This window comes from Cinclus cinclus, chromosome 13 (genome assembly GCF_963662255.1).
Source record: "Cinclus cinclus chromosome 13, bCinCin1.1, whole genome shotgun sequence".
NCBI classification, from domain to species: Eukaryota; Metazoa; Chordata; class Aves; order Passeriformes; family Cinclidae; genus Cinclus; species Cinclus cinclus.
In genome coordinates this window covers 7,651,122-7,678,155 of record NC_085058.1, presented here as the reverse complement: position 1 = coordinate 7,678,155, position 27,034 = coordinate 7,651,122, and the positions used below count along the sequence as shown (strand labels likewise).

Below are 27,034 nucleotides of genomic sequence, written 5' to 3'. Positions count from 1 at the left end.
ATGTTCCCCAGAATGATCTGCATTAGAGGAAACGTGCATTTAACATTATCTTCAGTAGACAATTAAAAAAAAGGTTACTGATATTCAGCTGAAGGCACTTATTAAATACACCCCTTTCAATGTCCCTGGTTCCAGACTGTAAATCACCTGTTTCAGGAAGATGGTAGAGTTGAGCACTTACCAGGTGTTTAAACCAGGTTTTAAATATAATAAATAATTGGTCAGTTCATTGCTGTGTGGTGCTAAGGCAGACTGAAGTCTGTGGGTAGCTCTTCCTGCTCATACACAATGTACTGGTGGAAATACGGCTGAGAACAGCAGACCTTGAAAGAACAATGTCCTGAAGGCACGGGAAAACATCTTCAACCATTGGTACCTTCCTTCATACCAACTTTTCTCTGACAAGACTTTTAAATCTTGGTGACATAGTTGTTGGGAAACAGACCCTGTTTCCCTCGTAGTCTTCCAGTCCACCAGCCAGAAGGATCTGTAACAAGGACAGCAAGGTAAGGAGTGAGCCTCCGGAAGGATATCTGTGCACTTGGTGCGACCACGCAAAGCTGTGCCACTCACTGAGAGCCTTTCTGGAAAGTAATGAGGGAACCGGAATTTGGGAGCGTGTTCATCTTTTGGCCACATCATTTTGCCTTGAGGGTGCTTTGGAGACCCAGATTTGGAGCTGGTTAATTACATTTTGCTTCTTGTGCTACAGCTGTGATTGAGGCTAATTTTCCTCTAGAGCCAGTGACAGAATTACCATCTCACTACGTGTACAGCTGTGCAGTAGCCAGTGACAGGTCCCTGGTCTGCCTCTGACCTGCTCTTGAGTGAAGAGGTCGGACTGGGGCGGAGGCTTCTCTGCCCCCTGAGCCCTAATGGAAACCTGCAAGCCTACCAGGAGAAGATGGAGTGGGGCGGCTCGGGACGTCCTGTCCCAAGGCCCCGTGGCACCGGGCCCCAGGGAGCAGCGCTCCGCTGGCGGCCCTGCGTCCGTACCTTCCTTGAGGATGTCGATGACGTCGTTGGCGTTGAAGCTGAGCTCGTCGGTGTCCTGCGCGTCGTAGGCGTAGAGCGCGCGGCACTGCGGCACCTGCGGCTTGGGCTTGGGCTGCGGCTTGGGCCTCCCTCCGGCCGGCGGCGGGCGGCTCGACGTCTGCCTGCGGACACTGCACAGCGCGGGCTCGACCTCAGCTTTAGCGAACCCCTCTCTCAGTGAATTCATTTTAAACCGAGGCACAGAACAAGGGCAACAGATTTCCTTAGATGTCACAACCTTTATAACTAGCAGTGGGAGGCTTCCCTGTGAAAGGGACAGAGCTGCCGTTTCTTTCCTATGGAAATGGATGAGTAGGTACTTGCCAAGAGCAGTTCACGTGCTTAGAAGACATTCAGTGCCCAGGCTGAAACGGAAGCGAATGTGCACGTGCGGTTCATGCGTCTCTCGGTACCTACACAGCTTAGGCTGTGTCTTCTCCCCTCACCCCAGTGTCACCAGTGATTTAGTTTTCAGTATCAAGTACAAAGTTCTAGCTCGCAGCCTTGCTACTTTACCATTCTTGTGACTAAGCTGTAACAGAAACTCGCATCTCTTAAGTTGCCTCAGATTCCAGGGCCATCTATGGACTTGTTCTGTTATAGCCAACTCTGAAGCAGCAGGGGAGATGCTGCACAAACTGTCACATCTGTGACCACTCCAAAGATTAGGAAGGGAAAGAGAGAAGAAATGCATTTTGCCAGCTCATCAGCTAATAAAGGCTGGAAGAGAGAACAGGTATTAGACTCAGTATGTCAGTTTAGAATTAATAATGTGTGTGCTGAATGACTAAAAATGTAATGATGTGGAAGAGAATGAACTGTGATCATGTTATGTAATGCCATGATAACATAACACAGCTTTTGCAGAACAGGGTTACAGTTACTTATATCAAGTCCTAGGCTTACTTTTGCCTATAAACCTCTAACTTTGCAGTGAACTGCACCAGAAATTAAGACTTGAAGTATGGATTATAAAAGCACTTCAGTTCTCAATTTACCTATGAGGGGAGAGATTTTTGTCCTATTCTTCAGCATCTACTGCCTTTGCTCCGGATAGGAGATGTTGTGAAACCTAGACCTACGTATCTAAATGAAGGAATTCAGCACAAGTCTTGGAAAGTAACTCAGCTTTTGTGCAGCTATAGTAGAACTACAGTATCTTAAATGAGATGTTTTGCTGCTGGGGGGGAGCCTGCTGATTTTAATCTTGGTCTTGTACTGGATTATTAGTACCACTGCATCCTTCCTGGCAGCTTTGTTAAAAATAAACCTAATTCTGCTCCTTAAAAATTACATCTACTTCTATATGACTGTGATTTTTGAATAGTAAAGTCACACCTCTTCTAGCTTGCAGCTTCCTTTTGAAAAGGAAGAGGCACAAAATGTGTCTGAAATCCACTGCTGAATACAGTTAGGTTATTTCTTTTCAGTGCTTTAATAAAGGAGCTCATAATACTCGGGAAGACAGCCTTGGGAATGCCACTTTGGTAAGAGTACTTCTTTAGGTTTATTAACTGCTGCACAACACCTGGCATGTTTGGTTTTATCCTAGGGCTTATGTGTTTTTATTTTTACATGAACTGTAGTCTCAAGACAAAGTAAAGTGTAATATTAGTAGAAGAGTTTAGGAAGAAGCATGACAAGTACATTTCACCACCAGAAGCCATGGAAGTTATTACAAGATGCAAATGTGCCTGTTAGCATATGCTGATGGATTTGAAAGTGGTAGAGTAAGTTGCAGTGGCTACTTCTTTCTGATTTCTTTCTTATTTAAAGATTAATCTTAAACAAAAAAATGTTCTCAATATGCCTGAAATATCTTATGGCTAACACTTGGTACTGTGGGGTAAAATGATTGCCATTAGTATAAGTGCAAAGACCTCTGTACATGCCTAACCCTGTTAGAGGGCTCCATTTTTAGGAACTGGAAAGCTCCTCCTTGGGAACCCTGTGAACTCTCAATTCTCAAAATCCATCACTTGTGGACATTTATGTTACTATTTGATAACTGTGAGATGTGTCATGCTCACTAACACTGTAACTAATCTTAACAATTCACCTCTTGGATCACACAGCAAAAGAATGCTAAGGCCAACAGGGTAATTTAGTGCAGAGCACCTGCTAAGGAGCTTGTCTGCTGACAGACAGTTGAGACAGGGCTGCTTGGACAAAATCTTGCTCTTGATATGGTTACAAATAAATATATTTTTGCTGGCTCCATGAACCCCCATTCATGCAGATCACGGGAGTCATCAGAAGCAAACTGCTTCTAAACTAAAAGTTTTCTTTTTCTTTAGAACTGCTGGAATAGGCAGCTGTCTTAGACAATTAAGTGACACTCAAAGATTCCCACTACAGTAAAGCTTCACTAATGTTCTGTAAGACAGGGGAGTAAGGGCTGAGTTGAAGTAGAAACTGTTGGGTCACTGAAAAACCTCAAAATTTTTTAAGGCCTTCAACATTCAAATTTAAGATACTAAACCAGAACTGCTTCACCTTTATTCCTATTTGGAATCTAATGGAATGGATGATACCTTTGAGTACGGCTCATTAGCACAACCTGGTGATTGATGCACAGAGCATATCTGTCATGAACAGCTTGAGCATGTAAAACTATTTACAAAAATTGACATATTTTTCTCAAATTCAATGTAAAATCTTACCCAGCTGCTCCTTGGTCAGGCACTTTCAAGAAATCCAAGCTTTGTGGTTGCTGTGAAATCTTGCCTGATCCTCCTGATGTTTGCCGTGGTAAAGCTGGTCGTGTCATACTTGTGTACAGGTTCTTCTGATTGGCCCAGTGATTTCCTGGGGTCTGGGGGTGGGCTGCAGACTGGGGGGGATTTATTACTCCATTCTGCTGCTGACCTAGAAGTAAATAAAGGAGTGAGTGCATGCAGTCCAAAGGTAGGATGGCTTAGCTGTCAGAGAGCCCCACTTATCAAGGAACCCAAAAACAGAATCATGTTGAAATGTTGATTTACACCCAGTTTCTGGTCTGCTGACAGTATTTTTGGATTTACAACTTCATGGACTCATGGTTTAAGACATGTGCCCTGGGAGTTCCAAGCAAGCACAAGGATTAGCTCTCAGCCGAGTTCCAGTTTATCTAACATGGTACCACCACCTCCTCTCTAAAACACTGCACAGCATTTTATCCAGATAAGGGTTAATCAAAAGCTAGCCAGATTTTCTTCTTTTTAAGTTCAAACTCAGTCTACCACATACTCAAGGAATTTGAGTGTTTTTATTAAGTTGCTATAAATACTTGTCTGTTTTAACAAGCATGTGGGTTGGGGGTGTTTGGGCTTCTTTATTGTTTTGTTTAAAAACAATGCCTTGATGCTATTTGGATAGTTGAAAAGGAGTTTGAATTTTCTAGGACTGACATGGGTATATGCCTTTAAATAAATAATTATGCCTCTAACTTGAATTTAAAGCAAACTCACCCAAACTCACTCAAAGCTACTTGCAGCATGAGAGCCTGAAGAGCTCAAGTCTGCATGCTTAACATGCCTAAAACTCCCATGGAACAAAACGAGAGCTATGCTTCTATTAAAAATCTGTTTCCTCAGTTATATGGGTGGCCCTCTCCTCTGCCATTGTGATTATGCCTGCTGAACATTAGCAGAAAGAACAGCTGTGCAGAGAGGAGAATTCATGATCACAGCACCTGGGAAAACCCTACTGCCTGTAACAGTGGGTCTCTGCTTCTGATGTTCTCTGGGTACTGCAGCAGAACTTAAGGGTCATAAACTCCTGTGTAAACCCCACTCTGCAATCCAAGCCAGCATGGCACGTACATTATGGTGATTAATAAATAAAGGTTTGGGTTATTCTGAACCTGTACTGAACACTCTGGTTTAGCTACTGCACTACTAATTTCAAAACAAGATGTGAAAATAGCAGAAGATAGGTAATTGTTTGGAATTTCTAAAGAGGAGTTTGCCCAAATCATGACCCTGCTTCAAACTCCTTTAAAAAGTCTGGACATTTTAACTGTACCTCTTGTGTAACACCTGTCTGCAATTTTATTCTTCCAGCTATGTGTGGAAAAACACATCTCTGCTTTCCAAGAGAGTTTAATATTCAAAAACAACCAGATAAGCAAAAAGCCATGTTACTGTAACCTGCAGAGAGGATTGTAGGAAGGCCTTCTACTCACCTTTTAATTTTCATAGACTAATGCCTGAGGGTCAACACAGCAGCTAACTTCAGCAGTTAAACTTCTCCAAGCTACAAAACTGCTGAAACAGTTTCTGAAAATATATACCAGACTGTCCTTGCTTTAACTGATGCTGGACAAATACTCACTATCTTATGTTTGCTGACAGGTCAGCTCTTACAGTAATTTCTCACTTCATTACCAGTTCTGGCAGATCACAGAATCCTTAGTTTGACTCATACAGCTGTGAGGATTTGGAATTGTCTATTTAGTTTGGTGACCAAGACTGGTCACACCCCTAATTTCCACCATTAGCATTGTGCTTCTCAATAAACAGCAGCTGACTAAAAGAAGACTCTTTGTTAAAAAGAAAGTATTTTGGAAGTTAAAAAAAAAAAAAAAACCTCTTGGGAAGTGGTGGGTCAATGGAATATTGTTCTCCCCTGTGAGTTCACAAGCAAAATTAATCATATCTGCCCAGGGCAGAAGTGGAACACCCTAATGACATCAGTCCCCACACTGTTCACTGGCACAACTGATGTGTCCCAGCACTTGGGCACACAGGAGCTGTAACATGTCTGACAGGGCAAGACAATGAGACACAAATTGCATTCTGTGTTGTGTTGGCCCTGAAAGCAGTTTCACTGCAAAGCATCATCTATGGCTTGACAAGCACAGAGCTTGTATCCTTCACAGTGGAGAAGGCTACATGGTCAAGTTTAGATTCTGTGGCTTATACCAAGTGTCTGAACAAGTCACCATCCAAGTTAAGCAGGACAGCTCCAGGGGAATATATCCAGCAAGACACTTCATAAAATGCCTACAAACAGATGCATTCCAGGCAAGATCTTTTGGAGAGCAATTTAAATTATTACCGTAATTTTTTTTTAATGGGTAAAAACTGCCAGATGACAGGAGAAAACCGAGAGCCTTCATTTGAAATTCTGTTTTGCCCAAGCTAAGAGGACTTACCCGGAGGAGGTGGTGCAGCTCTCAGAGGGTAAGTCTGATTCTGAGACCTACTGGAATATCCTCTGACTTGGGTAAGGTTCCGTCTAGTAGGACCTGGAAGAAACCAGCAACATTCTGTTACCCCTTCACGATTACATTGATTGGGTCCTGCTGGCTGTCAGGACCCCCTGCTCTGCCATCAGAAAGAGCTGAGCTTCAGGAAAAAGGAATCTGACTCCTGCAGGGTTGGCCAGGCTGTTATAAAGCATTAGGTTCAAAAAGGATGATTTTGGGATATTCTCCCTTTTGTGATCCAGTTCAGCCTCAGGATAGAAAGCAAAATCTTCTTGCAACTACAGTAAACAAGGCCCAGAATACTGACTGCTGTAGAGCAGCAAGGAACTCTGTTGTATCCTTAGGATCTTTGTGTGTTGCAGAGAAATTAATAAAGAAAATAGTGAGGCTAGAGCCAAGCATTGACAGAAAATGTCAACCATTCTGATTTTCAAGCCCCTAATTTCTAGAGGAAATTCATACTTACGGGAATTCTTTGGTAGCCCTGGTCCAATGCTGATCTGCAGCACTTTATTACTTGGTTTGAGAATGGCTACATCTCCTTGGCCTTGCATAAACTGCACCTGTCGAGAACCAGCACTGCTCCAGGGCCCCCAGCTCTCCTTCTTCAGCTTCACTTCAAGTCTGACAGAAGTGTGTGAATACACAAATGAAAAATCCAGAATTGCTACATCAAATCAAGGCAGTATTGCAGTAGATAACTTAGAAATAGAAAATTAAAAGCTTAGATTAAGAATCCGCATTCCATGAGTGATCCAGCTGACATAACCACCTAATTAAATCGTTTTTTCATGCTTTTTTTTAAAAAAAAAAAAGTTTCTTCCTAATTGACCCTTTAACTTTCCTGGTACAGCTTCTCAAAGGAAGTTTAAGATGCCTTGGAGAGGACAGGGAGCTTTGAACAAAAATGTGCAAAGGTCCAAGCAGGAGGTGTGTCAGCCCTGAGCCGCCAGTGCCTCTGCTGGCATGGCTCGAGTGCTGTTTGTGGACGTTCCCTGCACACTCTGCCTCTGTGGGTGGCTGTGCCCTGCCCTGCCCTGCCCTGCCCTGCCCTGCCCTGCCCTGCCCTGCGTGCTCTGGGGCAGGCCCTGTGCTGTGCTGCATGGGAACACTTCTGCATACACACACCTCAGCCTCCTCCTTTTACGTTCTTTCCCATGCAGGCACGTACACACGTTCTTTCCCAGTATTTCCATGCTATCCATCTGCTCTGACCTGTACTCAGGGTTTTGGGCAAGACCCCAGAAGTGCAATAGGTGACATACATCCTGGTGCTGGCTCTGCATTCCCAGTGTACAGGAGTGTATGCTGTAGTAATGTTCCTCGCTTCAATTCTCCTTCTACACCCTTTCCAAACAAAAATAGTGATCTCCTGTTGCTTTTCATAATTCCTCTACCTTTTTGAAGGCAATAAAATAAACATACAAATCCAAGGCCTGCTGCTTCTGATCTCCTTAACAGGTGGGAGCATTAAAAAAAGCACGTTTGCTGGGATTTGTTTCCAGGATGTCATCACAGCCAAACTGCACATCAGACATGCTCTAGGTTTTCATGCTTGTATCTAAAAAATGTTCCCAATATCATTTACTTAAGTGAGGCCTCCTTAGAATTATTCTTTTATCCTACAGTCCCCTGCACCCACAAAGAACTTCAGCATTTCAGACTGCTACATTACGTGCCCAGAAATCTTTTGAACTCTTGATGGAGATGTCTGCACTCCTAGGTGAAGGTGAAGGAGTGAGAAGAGGATGCTCCCTGCTCCTGCCAGGAGCCAGCAGCAACTGTGTAGAGGCCCTGCCCTGGTGCCATGGTTAGAACAAAGGCAGCTCTCCATGCACACACACAGTGGGAAGTGTCAAGTGGCCCTGGTAAATCCTAACCTGTTACTCTGACAAGGCAAGCACAAACTCTGCTCTCCTTGCACGCACAGGGTTTTACACTCTGCCACCTCCTGTTACTGTAAATAAACTACAACTTGCAGCCACTCACTTGCCTCAGCAGCAAGGACAAAATGTTTATCCCCAAAATCCACTGAAAAAAGACGAACTCACGTATTGCTAAATTTCAGAGGTAGTGTTCTTTGTGTTTTCTCTTCGTATCGTTTAGATAAGAGGCTTAAAAACTCCGTTTTGAAGACTGATTCAAGCAAACTGTCATATTCCTGTTCATGTAGAATGAAAATGTCATCCTGCATGGTGCTGCAAGGAAATCAGAGTACACACCATCCAGTTGAAAATGTCATCAGCAAATACAGCCGGCATTATAATGAGATTTGCAGAGTACTCATGGTTAATATTTAAAAACATAACAAATTCCAAGCAGCATTAATTACAGAGCCTTGCTTTTTGAAAAAAGCTTTGGGCTTTTTTCAGGAGTCGATAATGGAATAGCTGAAACAATACTACTCAGTCATTTTACAGTAATTACTGTTAGCACAAAAACATGTGTTATTAAAGTTACAATTATAATTTTTCTCTTCAATAATGGCAGATTTTGTGATGAGATAAACCAGAAATTTGAAAGTTACTGAAGCAAGTCTGAAACCCAAAGCAAGCAAATTCAAAAAGAAAGCTTTCAATTCCCACTTCATCAATCAACTTCTTTTCCCTGTCCTACACAAATTGCTCTGTCAACGGAAAAAATATATTCCAGGTACTGACCTTAAAGAAACAGAAAGAATTCTTTCCACTTCCATCCTTCGCTTCAAGACTTCCTTCACCTGGCCCTTCTCTGGGCCCTGCTTTACCTTTTCACGCCCAATCAGGTAAATGCACTTGGGAGTGAGGACGAGATCTCTCTTCACGCTCTGAAACACAACATTGAAAATACACAGCCGTGTCCTGCGTGGTGTGACCCTGAGCTGGGCAGGTCCTGGGACAGGATGGTGAAGACAACTCTGACTCGCAGCAGAACTCGTCTTTAGGGAATGTTGCTGTTCCACCCACCTTAAACCGTCTGTCATATTTAGTTACAGTGTCTGCAAAATCGATCTTCTCCCGCTTGCCCACAAACTGGCGGAGCTCGGGGTGGTCCTCCATGCCTATGTAATCTCCCACAAAATTCCTGTTAATGCTGTTCCGTCTTCTCTCTTTCTTGTTCAGCAACAGATCTGATGCTTAAATACACAACATAAACATTGATTCATTGTACCTATGAAATTTCCTGAACCCATGCTCTCAAAGAGTCAGCTCTTTCACACAGAATTTCTTGGGAAGTGATAACCAGATTGTTTCTAATATGGAAAAACAGCGAAGCACTGCTGCTAATCCTTTAGATAAGGATATATTTTATCATTAAATCCATTCCTAATGAAATACACTGATGGCGAGCTCAGTAGCTCTGGTTAATTAGGAACACATACCTCTGGAACTAAGAAATCGCTCACTTGCTGCTAGAAATTAAGGATTAACCCTTCCAAATCCAGCATGATCATTCACACAGCCCAGGTCAGTCCACGGACTGATCTTATCACCTACAGATTATTCAGATCCTCCATAACTGTGGGAAGTTTTCTTTTTGCCTCCCCTGCAGCATCTCTGCTGTCTGTCCTACTCAGTCTGTCTTTGATTTGAGAGCAAAACACTGGGCAGTCCAAGAGATCTGTGCATGCACAACAGTCAGCCTCATCAGTGCTACTGTAGGGGCCCAACAAAGTGCAATCATTCCAAGATAGTTACCTGCAATGCAACTTTTCCCTACAGAGAGGGAGAAATTTCCTTCCCCTTTGTGTCCCTCCTTCTGTTCCTGGAACCATGTGTGTGTGAAGTCCCTGCCATCAGAAGTTCTGACCTACCTTCTTCTCTCATCTGCACGTATTTTTTCCTGGCCGCGTACTTCCTCCAGGCCTTCTGGATGGCCCTGGCATACCCATCATATTTCCTCTCTCTCATTTCTTCTAACAGAAACAGCTAAACAAAGAGACAGTAGGACGGGTCAAAGATTTTACGTGCAAAGTTCAGGAAAATCTGTATTTTACTTTGGACAAGTCTCCAGTGCATTTCACTCTAGATCCAAGCTGGTGCCTCTTCCACGGCTGTGGGATCTGAGATTGGACTATAAAGGTAGATTCCCTTCTGTAAGGAATCTCTGATGCTTGAGTGGCTGTGGCTCTTGCCAGCCTACCCATTATGTTCCATGCCCCATGATGAAGAGGAGTAAAGGAACATGGATTCTCCCTGAAATACTCTACTGATGCAGTGTGTAAGCTGTTCACAAGCAACTTCTTTCCCTGGCTGAATTTCATCCCTACCCTGTCCACTGTCTCACCACTGAAAGTTGTCAGCTGTCTGCCAGACTTGTAGGTATGACCTTTTAATTCACAAGTATGACACAGTAAGATTTTTGGGTCTAAAATGCCAGAAATCAAGAGACAATATTGTTTTATTAAAACAGGAATGGAAGGTGCATCCCCCTTTTTGAGAATTTCCCAGGTCCTATTAAAATACATGTAAATTTAATGCATTAGAACAATTTCATAATTATTGGAGGAGACAGTATATTCACTATAGCTTTTAATATACTTCAGTTAAATGGGGTTTTTGTCTTACCAGGAGCACAAGCATTTGGCTAAATTGCAGCATTCGATCAGTCCACTGACATGACTGTTACTTATTATTTCCCTGCATTGTGTGTTAAATATTCACAGGAGTTTTCTTCTAGCTTTCAAGAGATAAAATTAATAAAAGTGGGTATATGGAGAAGCAAACCTGGAGTTTAGGATTTTTTTTTTTTTTTTTTTTTTTTACTTTGCTGCTCTAAACCATGCAAATCAAGAAAAAAACTGTTGTTCATATTGATCTGAAAAAGGAAACTCGATCTGGTGCAAACCATTTCCACAGAACCTCACTTGCTCCTGTACAGAGTTATTTATTCAGATGTGGGATGGAAATGTAAATAATGAAGCCTTTCTGCCACCCATAAAACCTTATTTCACAGTTGGCAATTCTCCATCTACAGCAAACTTATTTAAAAAAAAATTAAAATCTCTTCCTGAACACAAGCACTCACTTGGGTTTCAGCACAGGCACGAGAGCTCCTGATGCAAAAACATCCTCAGCTGCAACAGGAGCACAACCAAGCCCTTGTGCAATTCAGGTTACAGTAACAATATTGATGCTGTCTCTCATGAACACTCACCATTTATTTCTCTAACAATAGTGTTAATTGCAAAATCTCAGTGCAAAAAATCTATCATCTGCAGCTGAAGGCCACCATTAAGCAAGTTCAACTAAATCACTGAGCTAAAATACAGTTCTTAAGCTACAGAAATAAAGATACTGCATAAACCCTTTCCTAAAATATGTATTATAAAGCCTCCCCTTAACACTCTCAAGCAAATAAACTATTTTTCATCTTTAACCACAAAAGGTGCTCTTTTTGGTGGAAGAAAGAAAAAAATTTCATTTACCATCTAAAAGATTATTTTTCTCAGAATCAATACAAACATAGCTTGATACAAACATGACTTCAGTAATGTAAGATAAAATCACTCTTTAAAATATTCAGTTCATAAAAACATTTTCGACATAAATAAAAAAAGCCCATACTCATTTTGGCAATTACCTAAAAGGAGATTTTATGGCATTAAAAAAATATATAAAAAACATATACAGTAACTGAAAGCATTGATTTAAACTAAAATTGAAACACAACCCCAAAAGTACTGAAGTACTGTAATAACCAACATCTCAAGCACTGTATGCTGTGGTGCATAAACATGTCTCTCAGATGTAGGCAGGAATGCAAATCCCATTATTCCTGAACAGTATCTTACCCTTTTTATGGCAGAAACAACAAAATCTCTATTATCACTTGGAGAAGCATTCTTTTTTTGCCTTTAACAAGTATCTTCCCATGTGACTGGACACAGCAGTGTCATTGCCTGAATTATTGCTGTTCTACAGAGAAAAATATATGTTCCTGGAACAGCAAATGATAGCCAGAGAAGTGTTCAGCTTTGATTTTAGCATGTAGCTTCAGACAAAGCCCCAAGAAATGAGTGCTCAGCTGCAAGATGTGCTACACAAACTAAGCGCCATTGCTTCCGATGCACCAGGAGTACATGTGGCTGAGTAGAACACAGATCATTTTGTAATCACAGGATAAAACCAGCCTTGTGGTGCTTCCCTAATATTCTCTTTGGAATTTCAAGTTGCAGTCATTCTGGAACACTGATTTAGTCTGTACTGCGTAACATATCCTTACCATCCCTTGGGACTATTCTACCTTCATCAGTAATTCTTGGTACGAGAAGAGAACCAATCTTCTTGATACCAAAGCATCTTCATAACCCATTTTTCTTCTTGGTGCATTTAATTCTCTTTATATTAAGTGCCAAAACCCTGCAGTGGCCTCATGTGGTGTGCCCTTTACACAACCACTATGATATATATGCTCAGCTTGTCTTAGATTTTTACACCTGCCCCACCTCAGCAGGCATCATGGTCAACTTGAGTGGGCAGGACTTCAATTTCAGCAAACAGCTGCACATTTAAAGATTTGTGTTCTGGCACACTTACAGACTCTGGAGCTTTGATGAAGACTTTGGACTTCCCAAGCTGGTACTGGTCAGGATCCATGTTGACTGACTGAAGCAGGTGGAGGACTCCTTGTTTCTCTTCTCCTTTCCACGAGGGCCAGGTTGCTTTGGTCAGAATGGCATACCTTAACCACCAAGGAGAAGAGATTAAAACCTAGGGTCAAACAGCAGCAGCAGAACACCACTGACTCTTGGCCAGCACTACCCTGGGGGAGGTTGACAATGGCAGCAGGACTCAAGAGCTTGGTGTGTGTGAAGATGCACAGTATTAAGATGTTTCTTGTTTAGTGAGACCGAACAACTGAGAAGGACAAAAGTGCCCTGGAGTCTCCCATTTCCAGTTGCTGTCTGGTAATTGCAGCAGTTCATTGCAGAAAGTTGTGCTGGTATCTGCTTAAGTCCAGGGTGAGGTTATTTACCAGCAATGACCAGATTTGGTTCAGATTATGGTCCGGATTTGAGCACCTACATTCTTGGTACTCTAAACTGATTCACAAGCACGCATCCAATTTCTCACTCAAGCCTTCTCACTCTTATTTTTACAAAGGTCTTTTCTGTTTCTGAGCAAGTGACCAGCTTGTGCTCCTAACTCACCTGCTCAACGGCTGGGCTGCATTTAGCAAGGAGCCATTCCTGGCTTTATCCCAGAAGCCTCTGGCTTGGCCTCTGGTGCAAGAAGGAAGCAACAGTGATTTTAATGCTACCTTGAGGGCACACTGAGAACTGACCCCACAAAGGGCTGGAAGGAGCAGGAAGTGCTCTAACTTTTACAGAAAGAAGCACGTAGCCTTCTCTCTCATGGTGTCCTCTGTAAGCCTTGAGAATGAAGCAGATGCCAGGTTGCAGCCCCTTTTAAACTGCCCACTTTTCAAGGCTTCACTGGGGCTTTTGGAACCACCAGGCTGGAGTTACAAAGCTGCCTCGTTCCACTGCTGGGCTTTAGCTGGCCCAGCATGTCTGTGGGTACAGTAACTTCTCTGGAAGCAGCTGCTTAGTCTCCTCTGACAAGAAGACAGGAGAACAGCTAAATATGTTGAGGCGAATTTCTCTCTAAAATCTTAAATTCTTTACTCCTGACAACTTCCTTTTAATGTCTTAGGCATACTTAAGTTAAATCATGCTTATCAGTAAAACTATTCAACATGTGAAAAAAATTATCAAGTACGGAGGTCAGTTTGTTGTAACTCCCAAGTTCTTAAGATTATTTAGGCAGCTCCTAATAAAATGTTCCCAAAAATTCCAATGAATATTGGAAAAATAGATTAAAGGAATGTTGATTACCCGTTATCATCATATCTAAAATGTTATCCAGCCAAGCAGCAAGAACAGTGTCATGCAATTTAAGTAACAATACCACACAAACAGAAATAGCAAACAGTTAAAAAGAAATGTATCACAAAACACAAACACCTTTGAATAGAAGGTGCATGAGAAGAGAGTAACTTCTGAATAATTCAGTAGGATCCAAACCACTGATGTTCTCATGTTCAAATCTCTCAGTTAACAAATGCTCAGGTACTCTGCTGGATGGTGTAATGAAGTAGCTCTTACACCACCTTAAATGTAGCAGTGTGTTATATACAATCTGTGTTTAGACAATGTGTGCATTTACATATTTATGTGATTTATCAGTATTATGGGATAAAAAGATGCAACCCAGTAAAGAATTGAAACTTAAATTAACTCCAAGCTCCTTTATTAAGCAGCCTCTTTTGCAAGCTCAGTGCAGCTGTGTAGGTGGGTCCAACCAAGGCTGAAGGTAAAGGAGCTGAGGTGAATAAAGGTGCTCGAAACTGCTACCTTCCACACAAGAGATTGTGACATGACATTTCAGCATGCTACAGATTCTCTCCTATGTCTCCTGAGCTATAAAGGAGGGCACAGGGAAAAAAACACGATTCAAGACCCTTCAATATATGTAAGAGCTCTTGCGTACCAAGTAAGGAGAGATTTGAAATTCTCCTTTTTCATCAAATTAACTTCACACATTTTACTGGTGCGACAGGTCTGCAGGGCAGAACAAACAGATCATTCTATAATATGCACTATTTAAGCATTTCACAGTTTGATAACGTGACAAATCTCACTGTTCACTATTGTTTAGCTATGCACTTCAGTGTCCTTGTGCAGTTTCCCATGAAACCAGTCATGTCAACATCCATGAATCCAAGTTTGTTAAGCCTGTGTAATTTGATCTGGCAGCTGATTTCAGCACAAGTACTGAATGTGATCTTAACATGCTTCTGAAATAACTTCCAATCATGACTGCCCCCCAGACAGATATTACAAACTCCCAGTAAGCAGTTAGGTCTGACAGCTAAACAGGGAGTGGGAGCTCAGCTTTCAGATTGGTTATGCTTGGGAACACACAGGCCTTTTCAGTGACTGTGGCTTTTTGCATGCAAATGTAAATTTTGTACATAAAAGTCTATTCAGCCCAGCAATCTCCACTTGCATGGAGCTGCCAAGGAACGCCCAATGAAAACAAGTGTACAAGCATGCATTTCCTGTGCATCCCATGCCTCAGGCCGCTTTTACTCACACTGACTCAGGGGGTCAGAACAGAGCTTGTTCTGGACGCTAGGAACTGTGAATGGAAAGGGTGCAGGAAGAGTTTTACTCGTAACAAAATGTTAAATTTAACAAAGCTAATTAATCTGAAACAAAAGGACGAATTCCATAAGAGGAGTTTCAGTTGCCTGTGGATCCAGAAGTACCAAGTAGCTTTTTCCTTTTCTCAGGGCCTGCCCAGCCCTCACAGTCTGTGTTCAGGCTAGATTTAACAGTATAAATCTGTTATTTGTCTCAGCAATAGTCTGTGTTAAGTAACACAGCCTGTAGCATATTCATGTTTATACATCTGGGCTTAAAGGTCATGAAGAAAAAGGAATTTAAAATCGTTCCATAATGAAAATGAAGTCCATACTGTCAGAGACTGTAGGTCTGTTGCTACATTACTAGAATATTCTCGGTATTATCACACAGTATTACTAATGGCTTTGTTCTGTGCTGTCTGAATAACTCCATTCCCTGCAAAAACTGATTGGGATTTCGTTTGATACTCTCAAGTTCAATGCAATGACTTCCAACAAAAGTCGATTTATCACATAAAGCCTGTTTGGGCACTTACTAGCTGTATGTCTCCAGTTTCTGAAAAACAGAAGCTGAATGTTGTTCAAATCTTGAAAATGCTCTTATTTAAGAGGATTTCATTAGCTAGTGGAGGTAGTTAATCATGTCAACAGCTGGTCCTAAGACACCAAGAACAGGATTGATCTTCCAGAGCTCTGGCTTGCATTCATTCATTCACTGAGCAGCTGCAGAGGTTTGAGCTGTACCCATTCCCAGCTGCTGGAACACCAGTGGAAGGAAAACGAGCACTGTAAGCTGAGGTTACTCTTTACACTGCAATGGTTGATTGGCAGGTGTGGATTTCTTTACCTGTCTTCTGTCTGCCGTGGGGAGAGTTAGGAGAGCTGGAGCAATAACTTTTTAGACAAGAGCCTGCAGCTGGACACTCAGATTTCAGGCACTGCAGCAGTTCCTTGAACTCTTTGTAACTCTGAGGAACCCTCTCACAGCACTACAAATACTGAGGCCTTAGGTAAGTTTACAGAAAAGATTAAGTACTTTCAATAACACAAAGCTGGGCTTTAAAGCACTTTGAAATCTCTGTGTAATCACTGAGCAAGGCACATGTGGAGAAATGCTACGTGGGAAATGAGAATGTTCCAAAACTGGCAACCTCTTGGTTCTCTCCTCACCATGTAAACAACCCTGCTGTTGTTTTTAGCAGTTCTTCTAAACGAGTGTTACCCACCTCTGCAGAAACTTCTTGAAAACCCGTCTGTAGGCATAGCCAGCTCTTCTGACTCGAATATTTTCTTTCAGACCCAAGTATTCCACTTGATGTTTTACCCTGGGGACAAAAACAATGCAAGGCTTAAAATTCATTTAATTTCAGCATACTTGTGGATTGAGGCATTCTTAAACATCTGAATCATGTTTAATTGTTGATTGCTAAAATTCATGCACAGGTAAATGAATCTATTTTTGCACACTGCATGGTATGAAAGATATTCCAGGCAGGTAGACTACAGCACTGAAATATATGTAGCAAGTTAACCTTAGCATTTTTTCCTAGTTTAACTTCCCATCTCCAAAATAATTTGTGTATAAATTTCTTAGGTCATAATAAAATCCATAAAAGGCCAAGTAACTAGTACCTATACAATTACACAGCTGGTATCCAAGGGATTGGGAAATTGTTTTGTGTTCTCTTACTGAAAGTTTTTACTATGCTTTACATAGCTCAAACAGCAAGACAGTAACATTGTTTTTTCCTCGTTGTTATGGAGAAAAGACCAAACCTGATGGCTGGAAAAAAACCCTGATGCCAAACCTTCACTACACAAAGAATCAGAAAAAAGAAAGCCAGGTCAGCATACTGATGAAAAGCTAGAATTTCTCATAATTTTACCATGCTGCAAAGGAAGGATTCAAGGATAGGCACAGGACTGGCTGAAGCCAGTAATGGATGACTCATCCAAGGCACATTTTAAATTACAAACAAAAGCTGGTACCAGTCCCACAGAAAGTGTTAATGGCAGTGGAGGAACTCTGCTGCACTTGGGAACTGAAGCATGATTATCCCAACACCATCAGAGCTGCCTCACACCCAGCACTTCCAAGTAGGTTCTAACCAGAGAACACGTATGTGCCCATGAAATGCAAAGCACAAAAACAGCAAAACAAAAAGGCTTTTGTACTTTTTCCTCCTTCTAGACCCTTGGTACACTTACCCTTTTATGTTTCTTCTTACATATCCTGCTAGTCTACTACCTAATGTTTGCTAATTTGAAGAATTTCAGCTGCTGATTTCCTTTGCACTTCCTTAATTTTCTCATCTAAGTCATGTGCTGAAAGAAGCAATGTCAGTTTTTCACTCTGTTGCTGCTCTTCTACTGGGCAAAGTATAAAAGCTTTAGCTTTCAGTCTGAACTACAACAGTTGTTAATATTTTAGTCCCACAAGTTTGACAAACAGTATATAAAAGAGTATCTGTTTGGATGTAATTTTTTAAAAGTGAGCCTGTAAGAAGCCATTTAATTTTGTTTTGCTTTCTATTTCTCTTATTTTACCGAATCTCTTCGTTAATCCTGGAACTCTTACTTAATTCAATGTTCTTTTTCTAGCTATTTTTAAAAGTTAAATTTTAATATAAAATGTACTACCCACTGATTTTTTTGTTGAGACTTTTTTTTCAAATTACTTATAGTACAAAGGGAAAAATCTTCTGAAATCCCTTGCTACAAATGACAAAATCTCTTCAGTTATTTCTTCTTTTTGAGACCACTTTTGAGAGCTATTTTACTAAATGATGAGTGATACTGCTCTTTTAGCTTAAAATAAAGACTACTACACATTTTAATCTTGCTGTGTACAAGGAATAAAGTATATTTTGTACCCAATCCAAGAATTCTGGTGCAGTACAAAGTTGGTGGACAAAAATACATTTTCCTGTTTATAGCTTTCCCTCCTGTTCACATCTGGAATAATGCACTGAAGCAACAGTACTACTCCCATTTTCTTACTGTCCCGCCAGTATCAGTGTCCAGCACCAGAGAATTTGAGACATTTTTCTGTTTTTTTCCTTTCCTTTCTGAGAAAAGACACACTGAAAATCTCCCTCCAGGCAGCAACCCCAAGCAGGTCAGGGTCTGGGAATTCAGCTAATGCAGCAGTTTTGAATACAAGTCCAAGTGGCTGTGCCAGGACCTGAACAAAAACACATTTCAAGAACACCCCAATTTCTGGATTAACTAAGGTATTATACAAGGTTTAGATATTACACAAGGCCTATGTTTCAGTGCTAAGTATTCTGGAGTTATTCAACAGCAGCAGAAAGGTGGAGTTCCATGGCTTCTGTGGGCATGAAGTAAGATCAGCTTTGAGAAAGGGTTTTTTTTCCTTTTCCAGTCACATTTTCATGGTCTAGTAACCTGCTACTAATAAGCAAATTGCTACTCCCATTACACTGACTAAGGCAGCCTGTGTATGATGCAGCATTATGTGACCACACAAGAAAATAAACCAAAAAAATTTTAAAAATCCACCTATTAGCGAAGTATCACATAAACTCAATTATGTTGTTTATTTCCCTCAAATCTTTTTTCACAGTAAAACTGAGAAACGGCAATATTAAGCTTAACTTTGAATTGCCACATGCATTTAAATTTCTTCTCCCCAGACCTGTCACTAAGTGCCCCAGTGAAGTCCTGTACAATAGATGGGCAATCACAGATTGAAATGGGATAATGCTGGGATTTTTAAACAAGGAGGAAGGATTACCATTGTAAGCAGCGCTGCCACTTCTGTCTGAGCTTGATAATATACAACCCTTTGTATTTTACTTGGCAAATACAGCAGCTACGAATAACACACCATCCTCATTATAGGAAAACAAGAAGAAATCTTGCCCATTTTTGCTCCTAAAGGGGTTTCCTGAAAGCTGCCCTTTTCTCAGGACTAGGACTGTATTTGTTTCACTGGTTTCCCAGCAACACCTTTCACAATAACAGGCCTGTTTCCCAATAAGCAAATGATTGATTTTGAAAGCCCCTCAATTTTTAACTATAAGTTTTATAAATACTTTTCCCAGGATCACTTCATTTCCTCCTTTGGTCCCCAGTGTCAGTAGAAAATTAAGTGCAACACAGGAGGATTGTCAAGGTGGAAAAGCTAAAGAGGGTCCACATTGACTGCCAAGCCCTCACTGAGACTTTGAAGTACAGTCCCAAAAGCTTCTGTAAGTGTTCTCCATCTGCATGTGACTGTGCTGGTCTGCTGGAAGACAGGAAGGGAGTTCTGCTGGGGTTGTCCAAGAATGCTTTTAATCAGACTTTGCAAGCTGTTTCACCGTGATAAAAGTAACCACTTGCTTTATCAGCAATTTTACCATTCTCAGAAGTACTTGGTATATAAGTAATGAATGCTACCTACAGTAGGCCCCCACATGGTTTACACATCCTACTGAGCACCTAGCCTAGTGCAAAAAGAACAGCCTCTTTTCCAGAGAAGAGGAAGATCCTATAAGCACCATGTAGTTAAAGATGCCTTAAAACAGATGTGATAAACCAAACTGATCATTTAGACATCTATTTAATGTCTGTATAAACACCTGATAAGACATTCCAGTCAATTCTTTTTAAAGAGTTAGCTAATTAAATATAAGAAGTAAAACAGGAACCTTCTCCATTGTTGGTTATAGACACATTTTGGCAGGTTTGATACATCAAAGCAGATACAGATATCCTACTAGCTTTTTAGCTTCTTAACAGAAGCTCTTTTCAAAGCATAAAAGTGATCATAACACATATTCTACATGGAAAACTGTCTCTTTAATATACTGATCGTGTTACTCATGCAAATGTTGGTTATTCATAACTGGCAGGAGGAAAGCCAAGAGCTGCATACACTAAGTGCCGATTTAGACCAGGTGACCACCACTTATCTTCAAAGTTTAGGAGAGATCATGCCAGATTTCATTTCTGATAGTTTAGAGAATGTAGTTCTGTTTATAGACCGTGCAATTACAAAGTATGAATTTTTGTGGCTTCCTTTGACCGTTAGCACTGCTTCTCCTCCTTATCCATACCTGCTCTCCTCCCAGTCTCGAGACTTCTTTGTTTCATTGGGTTTGATGCAGCGGATGTAGTGGGGTGTACACTTCATCAGGGTGCCAACAAGGTCATTGGCTTGTTTCTGTAAAACAAAGGAAAACAACAGGATCTGAGCTGAACAGGGTAAATCCTGAGGGAATTCTAGTTATTAACCATCTGATGATGATTCCATTGGCTAGACACAGTTGCCTTTGATCTTTCTCCAACAACCTAAGAGTCTTGGGATAATATGCACCTCAAAATAAACTTTACCAGTAAATAGAAGGCATCATTATCTCCAGCTATGCAATACATTTAAACTTCTATACAAAAACATGGAGCAAATGCATCAAGTGAACCTGTCAGGGTGAAATGTGAGAAAAGAGGTTGGTAAGTCATGTGTAATCTTGTGTGTATTCTACAATCAGTCTCCAAACAGACCCTGGCCTTGCAGCACTTTCTGCCTTAGGCAAGGCAGGCACTCTCTGGTCAGTAGAGGCACTGCTGTTGACTGGGTGGGTGTTGGGTCAGACATTTCTGCAGTGTAGAGAGCAGTTATCTGCAGTTAACTGTAGGACATCGAGAGGCTGAGTGAGGTGGCTCATTCATTATGCACATGCAAGTACCATCAAAAGAACAATTCTAATAAAGCTGAAACAATTCATCACTTTGCCATGAAGATACTCCTAATATCTATCTTTAAAAGCATCAGGAGGGTAAAAAAAAAAGAAATACTTTTTAAAATTCATTTAGCTATTCATACACAAACACACAACCACATATGCACACACCAACACTGCAAAAGGAGACATACTTTGATTTTGCTGCCTGCAGTGGTAGGACGGCCCTTCTTGTCCACTTGAAGATTTTCAGGAAATAGAGCCTTTATAAAAGGCCTAGGAAAGAATTTATAAAATAAGGTTGGCATAGAAAGACAATTCAATGCAACCATGTCAAGGAATATGCTGTAAAAGTTGATAGTTGAGAAGAATATAAATAGCTATTTCTATTACTCTTGAGTTATATCAAATCTATTTTAAGATTAGTACTTTCCATGAGCTGTATTCCTCACAGATACCCCTTGCTATTTTAGTGAGCATCGAAAGCCATGACATCAGACATCTAGAAGACTTGAAGAAATGCACGCTTCTTAAAAAATAAGCATCAATTAATTAAAATACATCACAAAAAAAGTTACTTTGTCCAAACAGTGCCTATTCTGAGAGGATGCCAGAGCATGATGGCCTTGCTGGAGGCCAAAACAAAGGCTGCCACTACAGCATTTGATTCTGACATTGCAGTGCCTCCCTTGGTCTCCAATTTGCAGAAATGAAGGTCAGGGTAATGAAGTGATGCTCTACTGCAGCACTGGGTTATTTGCACTGGTACACAAAGGAGGTCAGCAGGTGCAAAGCAGACAAGTCAGGCCCTGTGTGCCCCTCTGAACCACCACGGCATTCCTAGCTTGAGGCAAGTTTTGCTTACGTACAAATCACTGCTCTGCATGAGTTCAATCAAGTCCATGAAAAGAACATCCCGATTTCTCTCGCAGAATCCATCCATATCATAAGATACCTGGGCCAAGGTGGAAATTGATTGTTTGTGGTAAGTTAAGAACCCAATAATTAAAGAAAATTTAAATTCTGTCCTCATCAGTTTCTGTTCTGTGCTTTTTGGTTAGTCTGGTAAAACTTAGATACTACAATGAGCACTAAATCCTGGCATGTATTATTAAACTTTTTCCTCAACAAACAAAGCAGTTTCATCCTTAAATATAAATTTAGTTTAAAATCAAATTAAAAAAAAAAAAAAAAACCAAAAAAAAACTTATGGAACTAGTGAATGGAACACAAGTGAATTTAATACTGAATTTTACTGAGAAAAAATTTTGCGTAGTAAGGACAGTAAGTTTTACTGTTATTAAACAGTAAGTTTTACTGTTATTAACTTCAGAAAACAATTAATACTCTGAGAAATAAATCTTAATGAGGCAGAACTGCACATTGTATTTGCAGTTTTATTGGTTTATAATCACCTAAACATCATTTTTATATCTGAGTTGCTTACATTTACTGCTACTGTAATAAACAAATGAAATTACCATTAATAAAACTCTCATTTATTACATTTAAGTTCTGGTTCTGAGAGCAGCAAGGGCCATTTGTGAAGGCATTTCTGTCCTAAGCTCCCTGCACTGTGAAGGGACACTGTCTCCTGAGAGAATCTGGCTGTGTAAAACCAAGCCAGCCCTCTGCAGGGCTTCCCCCTTCCTCTCATTACTGCTCTGTTTCCTCATAAATACATTAGAGAGGATTCAGTGATGACTTTCCACATTACCTTTCCAGCGTAGTGATGGATGATAAAGCCCTGGTTCCAGCTGTTGAAATGTTCGTGAGTCCCAATCTGCATCTGGAGTTTCTGGAGCAGTGTCTGGTCAGCCCCTTCTCCCACCGCGTGCATTGTGGCACACACGTCATCTAAAATGCTCATAATCCCTGGGGGGTTCTAATGTGGTGGGGAGCAAGAACAGCAGCTCAAGTGAGGGGGGGAAAAAAATTATTATGCCAGTTCTTCCCCCCCCAAACAGAAAACTGTATTTGCTACAAAAACAGACAGGGAAGATTTCCCTCCAGTTAACTGAGATTAACTTTTACACCAACATGCAAATAGTTTAAGGACACTTAAACCATCCCATGACACTTCATGGGATAACAGTGATTACTGTTGAAAGAAACACATTAACAAAAACATCAAAACACTCAACATTTGTTTAAAGTTTCTCTCCTCTCTCCACCAAAAAGTAAACCCATGTCTGAGACAAGTATTTAAATGGACATGCTGCAGTTTCACAAACTTAGAGCTAAATATTGAGATTGGGAGGGAAATCTTAATTCTTTTCCTAGTTATCCTCATACAGACAGAAAATGGGCAAAATATGATGTGCATTTAAGCACAAGTCACTCCAGTCTTTCAAAACTGTTCTGGCCTAAACGAGGGTAAAAAACTATCTGAAAAGCACCCTATTTCTGACCTAAAGGACAACTCAACATTTGTCACCCCAAAACAGAACATGAAGACTTGATATTAGAGAACACTCTGTGAAGCAAAACCACAATTTTTTTTTTTTTAAATCTACCACACTGTCTCTTCACTTGTTTCTGTTTGATTTGCAACAGCACCTTGAAGGAAAGGCAGTGCTGTAGCTTCCCCAGACTGGATTACATCTCCCAGGGACACAAACAGTATTACATGATGTACACTATGTCAGTAAGGTCTTAATTTTTTTTCCCATTATTTTGTTTTTTAGTCACATGTCAATTATGTTATGGTACAGTTCTCTTTTTGGATGGTATCTTACATGACGTATCTTAGGGCTCCTATAAGACATCTTATGTAAGATTTATATTTAGACTTAGTATGACTCAGTAACTGAACAACAGTATTTGCATTTTCCTATGAAACTTCTTTATAGAAAACACAGTTGCCCAAATGTTTAAGAGAAAAAAATAATGTTGTTTTCTCCACCTGTTTGTTCTAAATACTTACCACTTTGTTCTCTATAAGGTCACACACTATTTTGTTGTTAAAGTATTCTATTGGTGTCCATCTAATTCCTTCTTGCACATATTCTTCCTGTGAAGTTAAAGGAAACAGATGCAAACATTCCTTTGCACTGTAGATGTAGCACTAGATTTACAACACACCACAGACACAAACTCTGCACTACTCATGTTCAGGAAGACTTGCCAAATGTATGACTGGGTGGAGGTGGGAGAAATGACCCTACTGATAGTTAAATCCAGCTCTCTGCTGCCTAAAAGATGAATCAAAATCCTACTCTGTTCTCCCCACACATTCCTTTGTCATTCACAGCCCTTCTGTGGTTACTGACAACGGCAGGAAGATTTCAACTACATTTATTGTCAAAGTACTTTGCAAATAGTAACAAAATGACTTCTACAGTATCTTGACAGCACACCTAAATATCTACACATCCTGATGTATTTTAAAAATTAAGATTGTGACAGGTACATTGAGGATCAGATCCCCCAGACAACACATTTAGAAATGTACATGAAATGAAGACGCAGCTTTTTATTTCTGGATGCAATTACTGTATCTGTAAGGACACCTAAAGAAAGACTGGGGGAAAATCCATATTAAAATTCGATTAAATTGACCCAGACTGTTGCACATATAAGGGCTCAGTAGACACTCTGCAGGTCACTTGTACACCCAATGCCATGACTGGTTTTTTTCCCACAAAGGCAATTGTGTCTGGGCATTCCTGAAAATTCTGTCCCAAAGCTGGTGCCAGCCCTGAGCTCACACTGCACACAGGGCTCCTGTCTGAGCTGCATCCTGTCTGCCCTCCCATGCAGAAACAAAAAAAGTGAGATTTGGCAGTAAGACTGTGAGCAGAGGACTTTCACAAGTATTTCTGCATTTCTCTGAGCTATTTCATTCTCTCTCACACACATATATATACACATATATAAATATACATACTTTTTAAATAAAAGAAGGTGTGGAGGAAATTAAGGAAAATATCCCCAATGAAATGTGTGTCATGCTCAGGGGAAGCCCAGGGATGGAGCCAGGCTGCAGCTTCCCATCCCTGCCCATGAGTCAGACTCTGCAGCGTGCCTGGGCACAGTCACAGGACTGCATTAGCACATTGTGGGGTGGACTGGCTCCTGCACCACTCCATCAGAGAACAAAAGCCTGCAGCTGATGTGCTTTACAGTTTTAGGGTCAGCCAGCAACAAAGGTTGTTTTCTTTCCCTTTGTCTTGCTTATTAACAAGCTAGATTTTACTGTTAACAGATGATGAAAACTCAATTTTTCCACCAGTTGAAAAAGGAATAGCTCATTTGTAAATTCCAAAGTAAAAAATGTCTGGTTACCTGCTCTGCCTTCAGTGTCAGTTCAATAAAAATCTGCTGCAGCTTTTCATTTACAAAGTTGATGCAGAACTGTTCAAAACCATTTTTCTGTAGAAATGGAAACAAGGTAAAAATTAGTCTCCTACCTTTTATACAATAATTTTTAGTTCCTATGCTGGCAATAAGCTTCAAAGAAACACTGTCAGTGACAGATGGGTTGCTGACTTTACAGACATTTTGTGAAATCTCAGCTCTTTCTTTTAAGATCAATGACTTCATTTCTTTGAAGTTTCTTCAATACCTCATGTTTATTAAGTGAAACACTACCAATGAGATCACAATGTCCAGGAAGATGGGTTGGGGTTTTTTTGCTTTTATTCTGGCCATAGGATGTGTGATTTTTCCTCTGGTTTAAATTTTCCCCCTCTAAATTACAAAATACCTCTCCTAGATAAGATCTGCTTGAACCCCAAGTATTCCACTGCCATACCTGAAATATTTCAAAGCCATAAATATCAAGGACACCAATGTTGTATTCTTCATGGTCCTTCTCCATAGCCTTATTAATAGACTAACAAAACAGAAACAAAACATAAAACAAAGTGTAGTTATACAATTAAAATATATGAATATTCTTAAATATTTATATTTAAATTATTTTTAAATAGTATATTTGAATTGAATACAAATATACGGAATGGATTATTTTGCTTTCACTTTTTAGTAAAGTGTTAAAAACAGTTGGGACATGAACAGTATGTTATCCTGTTTTCCAGGTCAGTGAGCCTTTGGATTTACTATCTCTAAAAATCTTTCCTCTTCACTGTAATTGGCTCAGTTAAATAAAAGGACAAAGAAAAAGAACAGCTTTAGGTCTGCTATTTGATGAATTTTGCTGAGGGCACACTGAATCTCTTCACCTTACTCTGTGTCCCCATCCTGTGCACCAGTGCTGGTACAGGCACAGCGGGATGGCAGGGCTGTTGTGAGGAGGGAAGCTCTGGGTCACTGCAGTGCCCCACAGAGCAGATCCCTGCTGCACCAGGAGCATGCAGGGCTCCCAGCCTCCAGCCCAGCCCAGCATCTCACTGCACAAGAGAGCATTTTAGCACGGAGAATGGAATGTGGTCCCGGCTCCAGCGCCAAATGTGGCTGCTGAAGGGGCTCTTTGCAGGGAAGTGGGAGCAGAGAGCAGGGCAGCACAACCAACTAATTCTGCTCTGCTCTGAAGGAGGAAGTCAGACCCGGAGAAGCACAGATGCTGAGAGGAAGGAGAGCAGGATCCCCACGGGACAGCTCCAGGAGGAGCCTGCAAGCACAGCTGTGTCAGAGGCAGTGTCCTGTGTTTGGTATCCATGGGCACGCTCCCACTGCACCGGGCAGGCTTGGGCAAAGCAACGACAGGCAAGAAAAGGCCTGCAAGGAACATTCCTAGTGCCCTTGAACTTGTTTTGATACTTCAGCAGAATCAAGCAAATCCGACTTACATCCACCAAGTAATCAAAAACACGGGAATGAAGGGCCTTGGCCAGTGCATCCCTGGTGTAGCAGGCTTGTTCCACATTTAGTGTGACATGAATGGACTCAGATTTGCCTCCCCACTTGCTGTCCATCTGTCTGCTGGTCAGTTTTTCCTTCAGGCGGTCCTGGTTAATTCCCAGGAGAAAAGCAGGGAAAGCTAAAACTGCAAGAAAGATCAGGCTTGCTGGATTACGACTTACAG

General features: G+C 41.0%; 1 protein-coding gene across 1 annotated transcript in view; it reads right to left on the bottom strand.

The window, feature by feature from the left end:
• Positions 1 to 410: 410 nt before the first annotated feature.
• Positions 411 to 27,034, bottom strand: part of MYO1E (myosin IE) — a 52,710-nt gene continuing 26,086 nt past the window's right edge. Inside the window, exons 10-28 of the mRNA XM_062501702.1 lie at positions 26,799 to 26,995; positions 25,802 to 25,882; positions 25,333 to 25,419; positions 23,972 to 24,058; positions 22,763 to 22,930; positions 21,915 to 22,000; positions 21,240 to 21,321; positions 20,422 to 20,528; positions 16,585 to 16,683; positions 12,745 to 12,889; positions 10,020 to 10,134; positions 9,172 to 9,341; positions 8,887 to 9,032; positions 8,278 to 8,424; positions 6,693 to 6,850; positions 6,173 to 6,265; positions 3,699 to 3,903; positions 997 to 1,166; positions 411 to 487 (exon numbers count right to left, since the gene is read on the bottom strand). Of these exons, the coding sequence (XP_062357686.1) occupies positions 411 to 487; positions 997 to 1,166; positions 3,699 to 3,903; positions 6,173 to 6,265; positions 6,693 to 6,850; positions 8,278 to 8,424; positions 8,887 to 9,032; positions 9,172 to 9,341; positions 10,020 to 10,134; positions 12,745 to 12,889; positions 16,585 to 16,683; positions 20,422 to 20,528; positions 21,240 to 21,321; positions 21,915 to 22,000; positions 22,763 to 22,930; positions 23,972 to 24,058; positions 25,333 to 25,419; positions 25,802 to 25,882; positions 26,799 to 26,995 (2,420 nt within the window). The remainder of the gene's footprint in view (positions 488 to 996; positions 1,167 to 3,698; positions 3,904 to 6,172; positions 6,266 to 6,692; positions 6,851 to 8,277; positions 8,425 to 8,886; positions 9,033 to 9,171; positions 9,342 to 10,019; positions 10,135 to 12,744; positions 12,890 to 16,584; positions 16,684 to 20,421; positions 20,529 to 21,239; positions 21,322 to 21,914; positions 22,001 to 22,762; positions 22,931 to 23,971; positions 24,059 to 25,332; positions 25,420 to 25,801; positions 25,883 to 26,798; positions 26,996 to 27,034) is intronic.